At 50.2% G+C, this 13,361-nt stretch overlaps 1 protein-coding gene across 7 annotated transcripts in view; it reads right to left on the bottom strand.

The window, feature by feature from the left end:
• Positions 1-13,361, bottom strand: part of FHAD1 (forkhead associated phosphopeptide binding domain 1) — a 126,137-nt gene that overhangs the window by 19,194 nt on the left and 93,582 nt on the right. For all 7 annotated transcript variants that reach the window (XM_073233233.1, XM_073233236.1, XM_073233235.1 and 4 more), the window contains 6 exons: positions 10,701-10,874; positions 8,702-8,927; positions 6,456-6,540; positions 4,391-4,497; positions 2,580-2,739; positions 1,300-1,432 (listed from right to left, as the gene is read on the bottom strand). In XM_073233233.1, the coding sequence (XP_073089334.1) occupies positions 1,300-1,432; positions 2,580-2,739; positions 4,391-4,497; positions 6,456-6,540; positions 8,702-8,927; positions 10,701-10,874 (885 nt within the window). The remainder of the gene's footprint in view (positions 1-1,299; positions 1,433-2,579; positions 2,740-4,390; positions 4,498-6,455; positions 6,541-8,701; positions 8,928-10,700; positions 10,875-13,361) is intronic.

Raw genomic sequence — 13,361 nt, 5'->3', positions numbered from 1 at the left:
TGAGTGTTGACGTTCCCTGCCCTAAGAGCTGGGGACTCCAACAGGACTGAGACGGGAGGGAGACCCGCTGCGGCCCCCGCTCTCAGCCACCCCCGAGCAGCAAGGAGACGCGGTGTCAGGGCTCTGGACAGTGATCGGTGCCAGGGACAGCTGGCTGGGCCGCTGAGCCCTGTCGTTCAAGCTGTGCTCAGCCCTGGCTCACTGCTGCTTGGCAGGGGAAAGGCATCTTTGAGAAAGCAGAAAGCCAGCTGACACATTTGGCCCCGTTTCCTAGTGAAAATCTAGAGTCCATCACTGAAACACCTGCTTTCATCAAGCACAGGGTAAAAGGATTTCCATAGACCCCAGGAAACTCCAGGATGAGGAACCAGTAGACCCCCAGTCAGCCTATCACGGACAATGGGGGGCACCCAGTCCCAGCCACAGGGCAGGACGTGGGTGCCACTCTGAGGGCAGTGTGCCAAAGGCTGGCCTCACTCAAAGACACCCACTCTGTGTGCTGTGCATGGGGGCTTCCGGGCAGCCACCCCTAGAGAAGGCATCACAGGTAGCCGTGGTGCATAAAAAGGCAGGGCAGATTGGCCCTATCAGACACAATTTAGGATGTCCTCTGACCCCCAGTGTCACATCTAGAAAGTTGTTCTACATGCTTACAAGGATATTAACCACAGCAACATGTGAAAACGGGAGCAACCTCAATGCCCCTCAGCAGGGGCAGGGCAGATAAAAAGGACGTGATGGAATTCTCTGCAGCCATTTAAAAGAATGAGGTAAATCTGTACATGCTTACTTGAAAAGGTGCCCATTAAATAGTGTGATGTGGGAAAAAAACAAGTTGCAAAATATGTATGGCCTGGTACCATTATTTTGCAAAAAAAAAGCAAATATATGTCTATATAGGTTTGTGTGTATTAAGTAAAATTTAGCTCTTTGCAGAACTAAACTAATAAGGTGGTGACTGTCATTATTCCCCTTTTCCAGACAAGGGATCTGGCACCTGGGAACCTCCCTGAGGCCACAGAGTTTCGGAGAGGAGGAGTCGGGGCTGGAGCCCAGGCACCCTGCCCCAAGCCCCATCTCCCACTGCGGCCCAGTCGTGCTGAGTGAAGACAAGGCCAGAGGGCACATGTGCCAACTGCTGGCCACCTAACTCAGGGAATGCCGCTTTTCACTTCACACATTTCCCATAAGCAAGTAGTACTTTTGGAATTTAGATGTAAAATATTTTCAAATGCAAAGAAAGTCACCCCTGGGCTGTTTTCCAGCGCGTCCCTCTGGGTGCCCGGATGGGGTACTCACCTCTTGACTGCTCAAGAAAACACTGGTGGGGATTGGTTCTATCTGCACCGAGATGTCACACATCTGGGCCTCATTCCTGGGCTTCTGCTCCTTCTCCTTGTGCAGCTGGAGTTTGTGTTTCTCTTGGGAGGCCCTAAGGGCAGAGCAGATGAGTCACTGGCAGCTGGATGGCCAGTAGCACAAACTTCTGAGAACCCATGTTACCTTCGTACCCAGAACAGGAGAAGGTAACTGAAGCCTTCGAGCCTTCAAGTCTTCTTTCTGCAGATTTCAGGAGATTTTAGTCTCAGGGGCTTGGAGGATCATGGCCAGGGCAGCAGGCACCTACCCACACTTGCTTCCTACATTGGTTCCGGGGTACACCTGCTGTGGCATTTACGAGGCATTTACTGCATGACTGTGAATCCCAACACTTCATATATGTTAACACTTTTGGTTCTCATAATGATCCCATGGGTAGGGGTCTCTCCTTGCCCCATTTTATGCAGGGAAGGAGACACACAGCAATTCACCTGTAGCCATGGAATCCGCGTGTGGAGCTCCTGGCTTTAAACCCAGGCAAGCTGGGCCTGGAACCTGTTCCTTTAACCACTATGTGAATCTGTCTTGACCGTGAGTCATGAGGCACATGACGCTACAGGGTATACATGAGATGACGATTTTACCCAAACTTTCTTGGGGAAAACATTACTCTTACGTCGAAATATGGATAGGCAATGGATGAAAATGCAAACTCACGTGTATTTTTTAGACTAAACCATGGGATAACAATAAAATTTTATATTTATTTTAAGCTCTGACATCCCATTTGTACAACTGTTCAATCAATATTTATTAAGTTCCCTTATGTGCACTGTGTGAATGCTGGGAGTCAATAGCAGGCAAGGTCTATATATAAGGATCCTCATGGGGAAAGCAGACAATTAAATAAGGCAATGGCCATGTGAGAAGTGTTAGGGTAGGTGGAGTGCAGGGGCTCAGGGGCTGCAGGCAAAACAGGAGTCCTTGGCTATGTGTGGTGAGGGCAAGGGATGGAGGGCTTCCTGGAGGAAGTGGCACTGAAGCTGAGCCCGGTCATCTGGAATACTGGACAGGAATATTTAAGAAGCATAGAACTAAGCAAGGCCGTGTTTTAAAACAATGTGTTATCCATCTATCCATCCATCCATTTGTTCACTCAGCTCTTTGACCAGCCTTTACTGAGCCCCTTCTCTCTGCACCAGGGTCCTGGGGCACTTGGGGTGCTGGGATCTCCATGGCATGCGGACCCTCCCACACACCTGAGTGCCTCCTTGAGAGCCTCCAGCTCCCTGTGTTTCTTCTCTGCCAAGCTGGTCATCTGCGCCACCTCCGTCTTGAGCATCCTCAGCTCGATGCTTTGCTGCTCCACCAGTGCCACATTCCGCTCCAGTTCCATCTTCTGCTTCTCGTTAAGTTCCCCTGGAGTGACAGGAAAGCTGGTGAAGGGGTGTCCGCCAGGGCCACAGGAGGTCTTCCAGGTCTACAAGAACCATGTGGCTGGTCACCCTCCAGGAATTCTCAGGGGGCTTTGGTAGTGGGCAGAAGATCTGCTTGCATCTTAGCAAACAGCAAAATGACCCACACCGTGGCCTTTCACCAGCGCGGCAGATGCTGTCAGGGCCCCACCTGTGTGCCTGTGGTATTTTGGGGCACTCCAGCGACCTTCAGCTGCCTGCTTCTGTGTCTGTTTGTTTAAGGGTGTTCTAAGGCCTCTGGAACCTGCTGTGATTATGCGTCTGCCAGGTGCAAGAGCCTCCCACCAGTGACAGGTGCAGACAGGAGTAACAGCCCAGCACCCTCACTGCTCGGTGGGCAGCCCGGAGGCATGTGGTCTTACCCTGCCCCAAGCATGCCCTGCAGATAAACCCCAGTTTCCTCCTGCACTGACCCCTCCTCCCCCGCCCTCCACTGCAACAGCATTATCAGCTTTTTTTCCTTGCATGTCCTGCTTCCAGCTTCACTGCTGCTCTTTACTGGAATCATCTCTCAGATAAGTTGCCTGCAATGGAATTCTGGTCTCAGGAAAAACCCAAACTAAGATATGTGCATTCCCTCCAATTTTTATAGAAACCCTATAATGCAGTTACTATTAACATCCCCATTTCACAGATGCAGAGAGATGCAGAGGCTCAGAGAGGTAAAGGGACGTGCCTGAAGTCATGCAGCTAATAGCAGATCCAGAACCGAGTCCAGAGTCTCCTGACTCTAGAACTAGACACTGTAGCCTCTCTACATTTTTTCATACCTTCGGAAGGAAAAATCACTCTTTGAAAAATTCAGTCGTAAGTGCCTGGGAGATACTAATAAGTGTGGCCATAGGGAGAAAATGCCACTGAAGGTTTGGAATGCACAGGGCTTGGGACGGGGACGAGATAAGAAGAGCGCTCCTGACCCTCCCTCCACGTCCCCAGACTAGTTTTATCTGCTGCCTCCTGCCTCCCTATGCCTTCTGGCTTGATGGAGGCTAAGGAAGGGAAGGAGAAGGAAGGTTCTGAGGAGAAGGGAGGCAGAAACAGAAGGAAGGGGAGGAGAGAAGAGGAGCAAAGTAGGAATATTCAGCCAGAATGCTCTGTGTCTGCTCGGAGGAGAGAACTCAGCACTAGCCCTACTCTAGGGGGCCCCTGGTGCCCACACCAACCCCGGAAGCAGGTGAATGGCAGGTGATTTTGCATCAGAGGAAGAGGAGGCCTGGAGAGCAAACCTTGCCGAGTCCCAAAGCTGCCGAGTGCTAGGGCTTGTGCAGGCCGGCCCGCCCCAGGTGGGCCCACGATTGCCCTCCAAGCCTTTGCTTCCAGACACAAATCCTCTCTGGTAGAGGGAGATTCTCCCCAAAAAAGAAAGTTGCGCTTGAGTGCTGAGGTCTGAGCCCTCTAAGGATGCTCCCCGTGCCCCTTGCTATAGAATCAGTGCCGTGTCCAGGATATAGTTTTTGCTGATGCTCAGTTACAAGGGCTACAACAGGAAAGGTCAAGTGAGGTTTTTAAAGCCAAGCTTTCCAGCTGGTAAGCCCCTTTTTCTTTTATTTCCTGAAGTGGGTCAGAAAGTCAAAGACACAGGCAATTGTACAAACCTCTCAAATCTGACATTCGGCCATGGGCTTCGGTGAGGTTTTCCCTTAACGTGAGGATGAGCTCCTGCTGAGACACGATTTCCTTCTGAGCAGTCAGTAAGTCCTCTCTGCAATTCATAAGAGCAGGCAAAGTCAGTGCAACTCAGTCTCCATGGTGTCCAGAGTGTCTGCAAGAAGCCAAGCACAGATGCAGAGGGACCCTCCAGCCATCACGGTCCATGCGATACCAGTCCCACCAGGGCGGTACACACGCTCTTTAAAAATTCTCAGAACAAAAATTCATTTTGATGCACCTTCATTAATAATAAAAAAAAATACATGGAGACAGAGCAAAGGATCCCAGCTGGGGCTGGTCTGAGGCTGAAACAGGACTCGCATTAGGGCGGCACCTCCTCCCGCTCAAGCGTCCGCAGCACAAACTGATATGCTGGGGGCTCCTGGTCTTTGGTGGAAAGAGGAGAGGAGGCTATTTTTGGGGTTCCAGGGGTTCTTTGAGGATGAGGAAGGAGACAGAGGGAAGGACAGTGTGGCTTCCAGACTCTCACCAGCTTAAAATTCCTGATGGAGAGAGGTGATGGAGAGTGAATGAATGGTGTTCATCGCATCCTCTTTGGAAGTGTGAGCTCTGAGGCCCAGATCACCCCACGGGGGACACAGGGCAAGTGAGCTGGGAATGCGCCCACCCCAAGGCAGGGCATTTTTGGCTCCGGAAAGACAGCTGGGCCCAGCAGAGCTGTGCTCCAAGGGAAGGGGGCCCAGGGGTAATGGCAGGTGAGGTGCCTTGATGGGAGTTAAATGAAAAGAACCTGGATACGTTTCTGAGCAAGGGTAAGACACCCCTGCCTTGAGGGAGGCCCACTGTGTGTGTGTGTGTGAAGAGCGTGTCTCGCCCGCTCCTAGGGGTCTCAGAACCTCAGTCATTGGGCAGGTAATAATGTCATTTCATTTGAGTTCACAGGCTTTTGAAAGCCAGGCTCTTCTTACATAGACCTTTGAAAGTAGAGTTTATTATGAAGTTAAGCAAAATACTGGCAGGTTGCAATCAAAATAAAAGTTCGGCGAACACTGGAATGGACAGAACTACATATATGCACGTACGTGTGTGTGCGTGCCTGTCTGTCATCTGTCTCATCTCTCTATCATCTATGTATCTATTGGTCTATCCTTGGCTAGCTAGTACTCTTCCAACTTGAGGATGAAACTTAGAACTAAAGGGTGCACACGAGCTGGCAAGGTGGACCAGAGAAGAGCAGCGTGGGTGTCGGCGCTTCTCAAGTCATGGCTACGTGGCCTTTAGAATGTGTTCTACCAGAAGGAGTCAGTTAGGACATTTTCAAAATGTGGAGGCTGGGAATCTCTGTCTTTGGGGTAAAACCCTCATGGTGTTAGACTTCGGTTAACTGGTAGATGGCGCAAGGATCGCGCTGGTGGTTTGTCTCTTTTGAGAAACTCTCTGGATCCTTTCTCTGTATCACATGAGTGCCTCTTGTTCATATGCTGCGTGGCAGTGGGCTTCTGGATCTTTCCCACCCATGGGGTTTTGTTTCTCCAGAAACTATCAGTTTCTGGAGGTACAGATGTTTGGGTTGGGAGGGGTCTTCAAGTTCATTTCTTTCAAACTCTTAACTTTCCCCATCTCCAGGACCCTACTCCACCACTTTGAAAAGTGGTCTCCACTGTGTGAAACCTCCACCGTCTGCCTATGACACCTAGAAACGGGCTCGGCCTCCAGCAGGGGCTCCGGAGAAATAGCTAGCAGGGTGTCAGCATTTACTGAGCAGCTTCCACCAGCCTGGCATGTGCCTCTGTATTTCACAAACCAGGAAGCTAAGGCACAACAAGGCCACATGACTTGCCCAGGGCCACACAACTAGGAAGTGTTGAGCTGAGATTAGAACACGTATCTACCCAGGTTTTTCCATGATGTCATCCTGACTTGCTAAAGGAATTGAGAAATCCAAATAACAGCGAGGATACCTCACACTCTCTGCCTCCTTTTTCAGATTCTGATGATGTGGTTGAAGCAGGGTTTGGTCTGGAGCTCACACACCCCTTGGGTACTCACATCCAGTGTTCACACACGGCATCTCTGGTGCTGTTCCCCGGGGGAGGCGTTGCTGGCGGGGCTTGCTGTATTTCCTCCTCCTGGGCTGAATCAGAGGGCACATGAGTGTGTGACAGTCATGTGACCGAAGCTTCCCTCCCTCTTTGCTCATAAACACACCTGTGTCCTTCTCAACTTATAAGCCCTCTCTGCACCTGCAGCCCTCTCCACCTAAGGACACCCACCATGCATTTTGCACTGCAGGCTGCCCACCTACCATGTAAGAGCTCAGGAGATCTTTCCAGCTACCCTACAAGGCAGGGCACGTTGACTCCACATACAGATGAGGGAACTGTGCAGGAGTGACGGAAGCCACCAGCTAGGAAGCTCTCTGCCATGGCAGCGGGAGGTGGAGATGGAACCACCGGGCCACACCTCCTGTGCTATTTACTCCTTTCCTCCCAGACAAGTCTTGTCCTGTCCTCGCTTCCCACTCACTCTCAACCCACTGCCCTCCAGTGTCCATCCTCACCCTCAGCCACGTGTTCACTCGCCCATTTGTTCACTCAACAGATGCTATGGGATGTCTGCTTTATGGCTTTGTGGCAGGCATGGATCTAAGTGTGGGGTGACGAAGGCCTCCTCACCCTTCAGGTTCCAGCTTAGACCTCCTCCCTCTGACCTGGGCCTGGACTGGAAACTGAGCCCTGCCCCATGCCCTTGTCAGGGTGCCCTGTTCACTGGTTAACTACAGGGATCCTGCCTGGCTTGTCCATACTGCATCCCCAGTGCCGAGAATGAGCTTGGAACATAGCAGATGCTCAGTTAACAGTGCTGAGTGAATAATGCATGAGGTGAGCCCTGGAAGCTTGTCACTGGCTTGAGACTATGACCATGGTTCTCAATCAGGGGCAAGTTCGCCCCTGACAATGTCTGAAGGCAAGTTTGGTTGTCACACTGGGGCAGGGGTGCTCCTGGCCTCTAGTGGGTGGGCCAGGCATGCTGCACAGTGCCCCGTGATGTGTAGGACAGCCCCATAATAAAGGCTCATCGGTTCCAAACAGTGCCGAGTTAAGAAACCCTGGCCTGAGCCTCTACTTTCAGAAAGCTCTCCGAGAGCTTATGTCTTTGCGATAAGATGTGTCTGCTTTGGGTAAGATTCCTCAAGGGAGGAACAGCCTAAGACAGGCACCGTCGCAGGGGGGCCAGCAGGTGAGAAATTGGAGATCAACAGAGGTGAGGCTTCGAACCTCACCCTGCCTGTTTTGAGAGAAATCTTCTGCATCCGTGGATGTTTTGTTGCCCTTGTCTAGCTTGGATTAATACTTAATCTATAGGCACACACCTGATCATCTACATTTGCCCTCTTACAGCACTAAATTATGTTTTCTACCTTTATCTTGCATCTACCTACCACTTCAGCATTTTCTTAAAAAAAAAAATAAATAAGGGAGAAATGTGGGATTCACATATAAATCAAGTATAAAAATCATAGGAATAATCATATCTGACTTGATTGTTTATAGTTCATAATGCGTGATCAAAACTGAAAGTTTCTGTGGTGACTGCCCTTGCACTGTTCACCATGTAAGAACTTATTCACCATGTAAGACCTTGTTCACCATGTAAGAACCTGTTCGTTATGCTTCAGAAGATTGGAGACTGACGAGAATTAGGCTTGGGGTTGATTAATGATTGGGCATTGATTCCCCTATACGGAATTTTATTGTTGTTAACAACCATTTGATCAATAAATATGAGAGATGCCCTTTCAAAAAAAAAATAAAAAGTGTCGGCTTGGTCATTTAGGGTGAATACCTGCTCCCAACTCTGGGTTCATTTTTCAGCCTCTTTTGGGTTTAGTTTTTAAGAGACAAACCCTGGCTGGTAATGAAAGCGCATTAGACAAAGTCTCAAATTGCTGAGGGCAAAAGAAGCCTTTGAAAGGCCCCTGCATGGGATGTTCTCGCGTGGAAAAGATGATTCCCGGTTATGCTGCTCTGGCCCCTAAGAGCCTGGGCCGCCTGCGCGTCTCTCTGGCTCACTGGCTCGGCACAAAGGACGTCCAGACTCGTTGTTACTTCTGCTTCTCCTGGGCCTTGAGGGCCCCGGACCTTGTTGTGTAACAAGGACAGGGGTCCTTCAGGGACTAAGTGAGCTTTTAAGTGAGGCATGGCCTTTTCTTATCCGTTAGCCTATCGTAACCCACAGGAGAATCAGAACCTGCCCTGAACACTGAGATTTCCTTGGCGTCTCTTTGGACCAACCTGGGACATTGTCCTTCAAAGTTGCAATCTCCCCTTCTGTTTTTTTGTGGTGTTCTGTCACTTTTTGAAGTCTTTCCTCTAGGCTTACGATCGTCTGGGCGTGCTGTTTTATTTGCTCCTTGTATACCATGATTTCTTCTTCAAAGCCATGCTTCTGTGACTCCCGCTCTTCCTGGAGTCCCTTTACTGTGTGCCGCTGCAGCTGCGCCTGCTCCTCCATCGTGACCTGGGCACACAGGGAATGACGAACGTGCTCTTGGCAGCTGGATGTGATGGCAGTAACAGCAATAACGCTAGGCCCCTGTTGTGCCCCCAGGCTCTGAACTCAGTCCCGCCCCAGGGCCTTTGCACGTGCTGCTTGTGCTGCGTGTATGTTCCCCCAGCTCTCGGCATGGCTGGCTCCTTCTTAGCTCCCATGTCACCCCCTCAGAGAGGCCCCTCCTGACTGCCTACCTGACAGAGCAGCCTGACAAGGCACTTTCTATTCCACCACCCTGTTTTCTTTCCCACGAGGGGCTTATTACCACCTGAATCAGCCAGCTCCTTCCTTTAGTTTTCACTCCCACTGGAATGTAAGCTCCGGGAGTGCAGACATCGATGTTTTATTTGCCAATATGTCCACAGCACCAGTGCCTCGATCCCTGCCCCAGCATCTGGACCCTGATGCTCAACACACATTTGTTGAAGTAATGAACAATTTTATAAGAAAAAAGTGAGTGAATTTGTATTGCTTAAAACCAAGAATTACCAATGAGCCCCATATGGTGGTGGGACCCTTTCCCGCGGCCGCCCCCTCCTCCCCGAGGCTCTTCCCCAGGCTCCCCCCTCGGGGCGTCCGCCTTGCCCCCTCTGCCCCTCTGACCGCGCCTTAGGCTGTCTTGGCCTCAGGCTCTTGCTCCTCTCTCCCAGCTGGCGTGTTGGGCCCTGGCCTCCAACCTCCTCCCGATGTGCAAACTCTTTGCCTGAGAAGCTCACACCCCCCCACTGTTTTGACAATCACACCGATGAGCCTATCTTCTAAATTTAGACATCTTGTCTTACTCTCTCCCCAGATGTATTTTACCAGGAAAAGTTGGGGCACTTTTGAACTTGATACCCCACCCTTGCCTTAGTCTGAGCTCTTCACCTTCTCCTGGAGCCCCTCCCCCACACGCCACCTCGCCCTGGACCTCATGTTTCCATCCATGTGCCACCCCCGTGTCATCCCCCTAGGTGCCCTGGCCTGAAGCCTGCCTGTCTCCTTCGGCACCTCCCTCTCCTTGGTACCAATGTCCCGTCACTCTTATCACGTCCTGCCATTTCTCCTGTAACTCTCCGTAGAGCGACTCCTGCCACCCCAAGTGTGCAGGTTCTTATGATTCTGGGCCACAGCAATGGCCACGTGCCACATCTCCAGCTCTGGCCTCTCAGCCTCACTCTGTGACTTCTGCCAGGTGAGGCCTTGTGCCCTTCTTGCCCACAGACCTGCGGGTTAGAGGTATGAATGACAGACAGGCACAACATCATCCCTCACGGTGGAGGGCCTTGAATGCCAAGATAACATTTAAAAACGTCATCTTACAGTCTGTGGAACAGTCATCGGTCACTACATTCTGGGGCTGTTCAGGCCCTCGTCCTGCTCCTGTGAGGACGCTGCATTCTAATGCCTTCCGTGCCCTGGAGAGAGGGCGTCATCATTGTGGCCTCTGTTTACATTCCATACTGAACCAGTGCTTCCAAAGGGGGTGCTTTTGACACCGTCCCCAAGGGGCATTTGGCAGAGTTGAAGACATTTTTGGTTGTCACAGCTCAGGGGAGGGTGCTCCTGGTATCTGATGGGTAGAGAGCAGGGGTGGTGCTAAACCTCCTGTAACGCACAAGACCACTCCCCAAGAAAGCGTTAGCTGACCCAGAACATCAACAGCGCCGCAGAGAGGCTCTGTCTGAACCATGTGCTCTCATGGCGCTGGGAACTCGCACGGAGGGCAAGATTCTCCGTCCCTGGAAGGCGCCCACTTACTATTTTTGTCTTGGCCGTTTCCAGTTCAGCTACTGTTTCATTTAACTTCAAGGTGAGGCGCTCTGCTTTTAGACTTTCAGCCATCTTTGATTTCTGAGTCTCTTCTACCATAGCCAGTGCATCATGTAATTTATTATTTAAATTTTCTTCTTTTTGTGCTTGGAAGTCTATTTCCTAGACAAACCACAAACAAATCGAATTAACAGAAACTCAGCAATAAATGTTTGCCCTCACCTCCGCCTCCCCTGTTTTCAGAGGAGGTGAACTCTGTTCTCTTATTGTTTGGGTGACCTTTTTAAAATCTGAAGCCCATGTTTTCCTCTGAAAGGCTCCAATTATTATACAGCTCTCTTTTCTGTGCAGAGATCTGTCTCCCTGTGATTTCTGGTCTCGCAGCTCAGTTCTGTCACCTGGAGCTCACTGAGTAAGTTTGATTTCTCTTTTATGAGCCAGCCCTTTAAATATTTGAGGAGGGCTGTCATGTCTCTCTATAAATCTGTTTTCCAGGGTAGATGTGCCGAGCCCCTTCCCCCCTTCCCCGCATGACCTGCCTTCAGGACACCCCTCTGCTTTCCTCCATGTCTTTGGCCCTGGGATGACCTGCCCTCTTTCCTCCAGGCTCCAGCCAGCCTGGACGCCACTTGCCATGTCCTCGTGCAACGTACTCCTCCTTCCGGAACCCATCTTCCAAACTTTGTCAAATTCTACTCTCCTTGAGTCCCTTCTCCAACCACAAGGGATGTGGGCTTTGTGAAACGCACTGTGATGGGGGCTCAATGAACTTTATTTACTTAGTTGACTTTATTTTTTAAGAGTAGTTTTAAGTTCACAGCAAAATTGAGAAGAAAGCATAGAGCTTTCTCAGATGGCCTGTTAGCTCCCAGGATCAGCATCCGCCACTGGGTGGGACATTTGTTAGAATCAGTGAGCCTACACTGACACCTCATCCTCACCCAGAGTCCGTAGCTTCTGTTAGCTGGTGCTGTGCCCTCTCTGGGTGTGGGCGAATGCATCCACCATTATGGTATCGGAGTAGTGTCGCTGCCCTAAGCATCCTCTGCGCTCCAGCTATTCACCCACCAGCCCCCAACCCCTGGTCTTCTTAGTGTCTCGATAGTTTCGCCTTTCCAGAATGCTATATGGTTGGAATCATACCGTAGAGAGCCTTCACGAACATTATTTCATCCAACCTAGCATATATTCTTGAGAGGTATAACTGGGCACTCTCGGACTCTGTTGGCAGTGTAAGCTGCCACGACCTTTCTGGGGGTCATTTGGGAATGTGCATCACGAGCCTGAAAAGGTTCACCCTCTGTGACCCAGCAATTCTGCTTTTGGGCATTTATCTTGACCAAACATGTGCACAAAGACCGACACCAGGTTGCTAGTCTAGTAAAAAGTGAGAAACAGTGCCCGGCCACAGGGGAGGGGTAAATAAATGGGGGCCCACCTAATAGTGCAAACCCAGGTCATCCTTCAACAGTGGGTTGTGGGAGGATGGATGTTCAATGACACGGAGGCATTTTTATAATATAAATACATATTTTATAATATATTAAGTTAAAAAAACACCCCAATCAGCAGGCATAATACAACCATGTAAATCCCTTTATAACAAATTAATACTGCTAATATCTGTAACAATGATCAACATGTAGATAGTCTAGAAGGAATCATATCAAAATGTCACTAGCAGCAACTGCTCAGTGGATTATGGGCAATTTTTATTTTCTTCTGAGTGATTTTCTGTATTTTTCATATTTTTTAGAGAAACAGATGCTCCTACTACAACTAGGACAGGAAACTGATTTAAGAAACAAAACAAAACAAGACAATTTATTTTCGCCATGTAATTCTGGCCAGCCTCACCTGGGAGTTGCTTCATTCTCTTTGTGTCACCACTGAATTGACCTGATGCTTTTTGGGGTCTGAACATCACTGTTACTGTTGAGAAGTCCCAGTGAGGACCACGTGCAGACCTGGCCTAAGGAGGTGTTCACTGAGGACCTGGCAGGCATCCCACAGAGCAGCCTGTCACTGACAGCTCACAGCGTAAACACTCCAGACGCTCCGGAGGATCCACCACACACTGAAATGGTTTCTGTGATGGGTCGTGAAGCTGCCTAAGAGCAGAGCACGTGTCCAGGCATCTTTACCCCTTGCCAGCAGCCCAGCACCTTACTCGAGGAAAGCAGAATAAGGTTCACTGTCCCCATGGGTCTGAATTCATTGTTTGTCTCCCCGCTCTCCGATTTCTCTTACAGAAATTCTACTTTGCCTGTGTGAATGGAACCAGTCTTTCCACTGCTCTTCCGTGTATATAAGTAAAACAGCATGCGAATAAACTACGCTATGGGGTGTGGCTTAAGTGGCGAGTCCTGGGGTGGAGCCCTGTTTCTCCTCGTCTGCTGTGATGCCAGCAGCCCGCCTGGAGAGCTGTCACAAGCTCTCTTCCTCTGAGGTCACCCTTGTGCCATCTAAAGCTGTCTGAGGACGTTGCTGGTCGCACTGCAGAGCCCTCTGTATGATGCCTCTAGGAGAGATTCTCTCTGGGTTGAGTACCAAGAATGGTCCGATTCCCACGAGCAATTGGTCCATTTCTGTCTAGCGAATTGCAGAAAAGCTCATGACCCATCCACTGATTTCATGATACACATTGTT

Source organism: Manis javanica, chromosome 4, assembly GCF_040802235.1.
Source record: "Manis javanica isolate MJ-LG chromosome 4, MJ_LKY, whole genome shotgun sequence".
Classification (NCBI taxonomy): Eukaryota; Metazoa; Chordata; class Mammalia; order Pholidota; family Manidae; genus Manis; species Manis javanica.
Note: the sequence above shows the minus strand (reverse complement) of the source record. Positions and strands in the feature narration are given on the sequence as shown.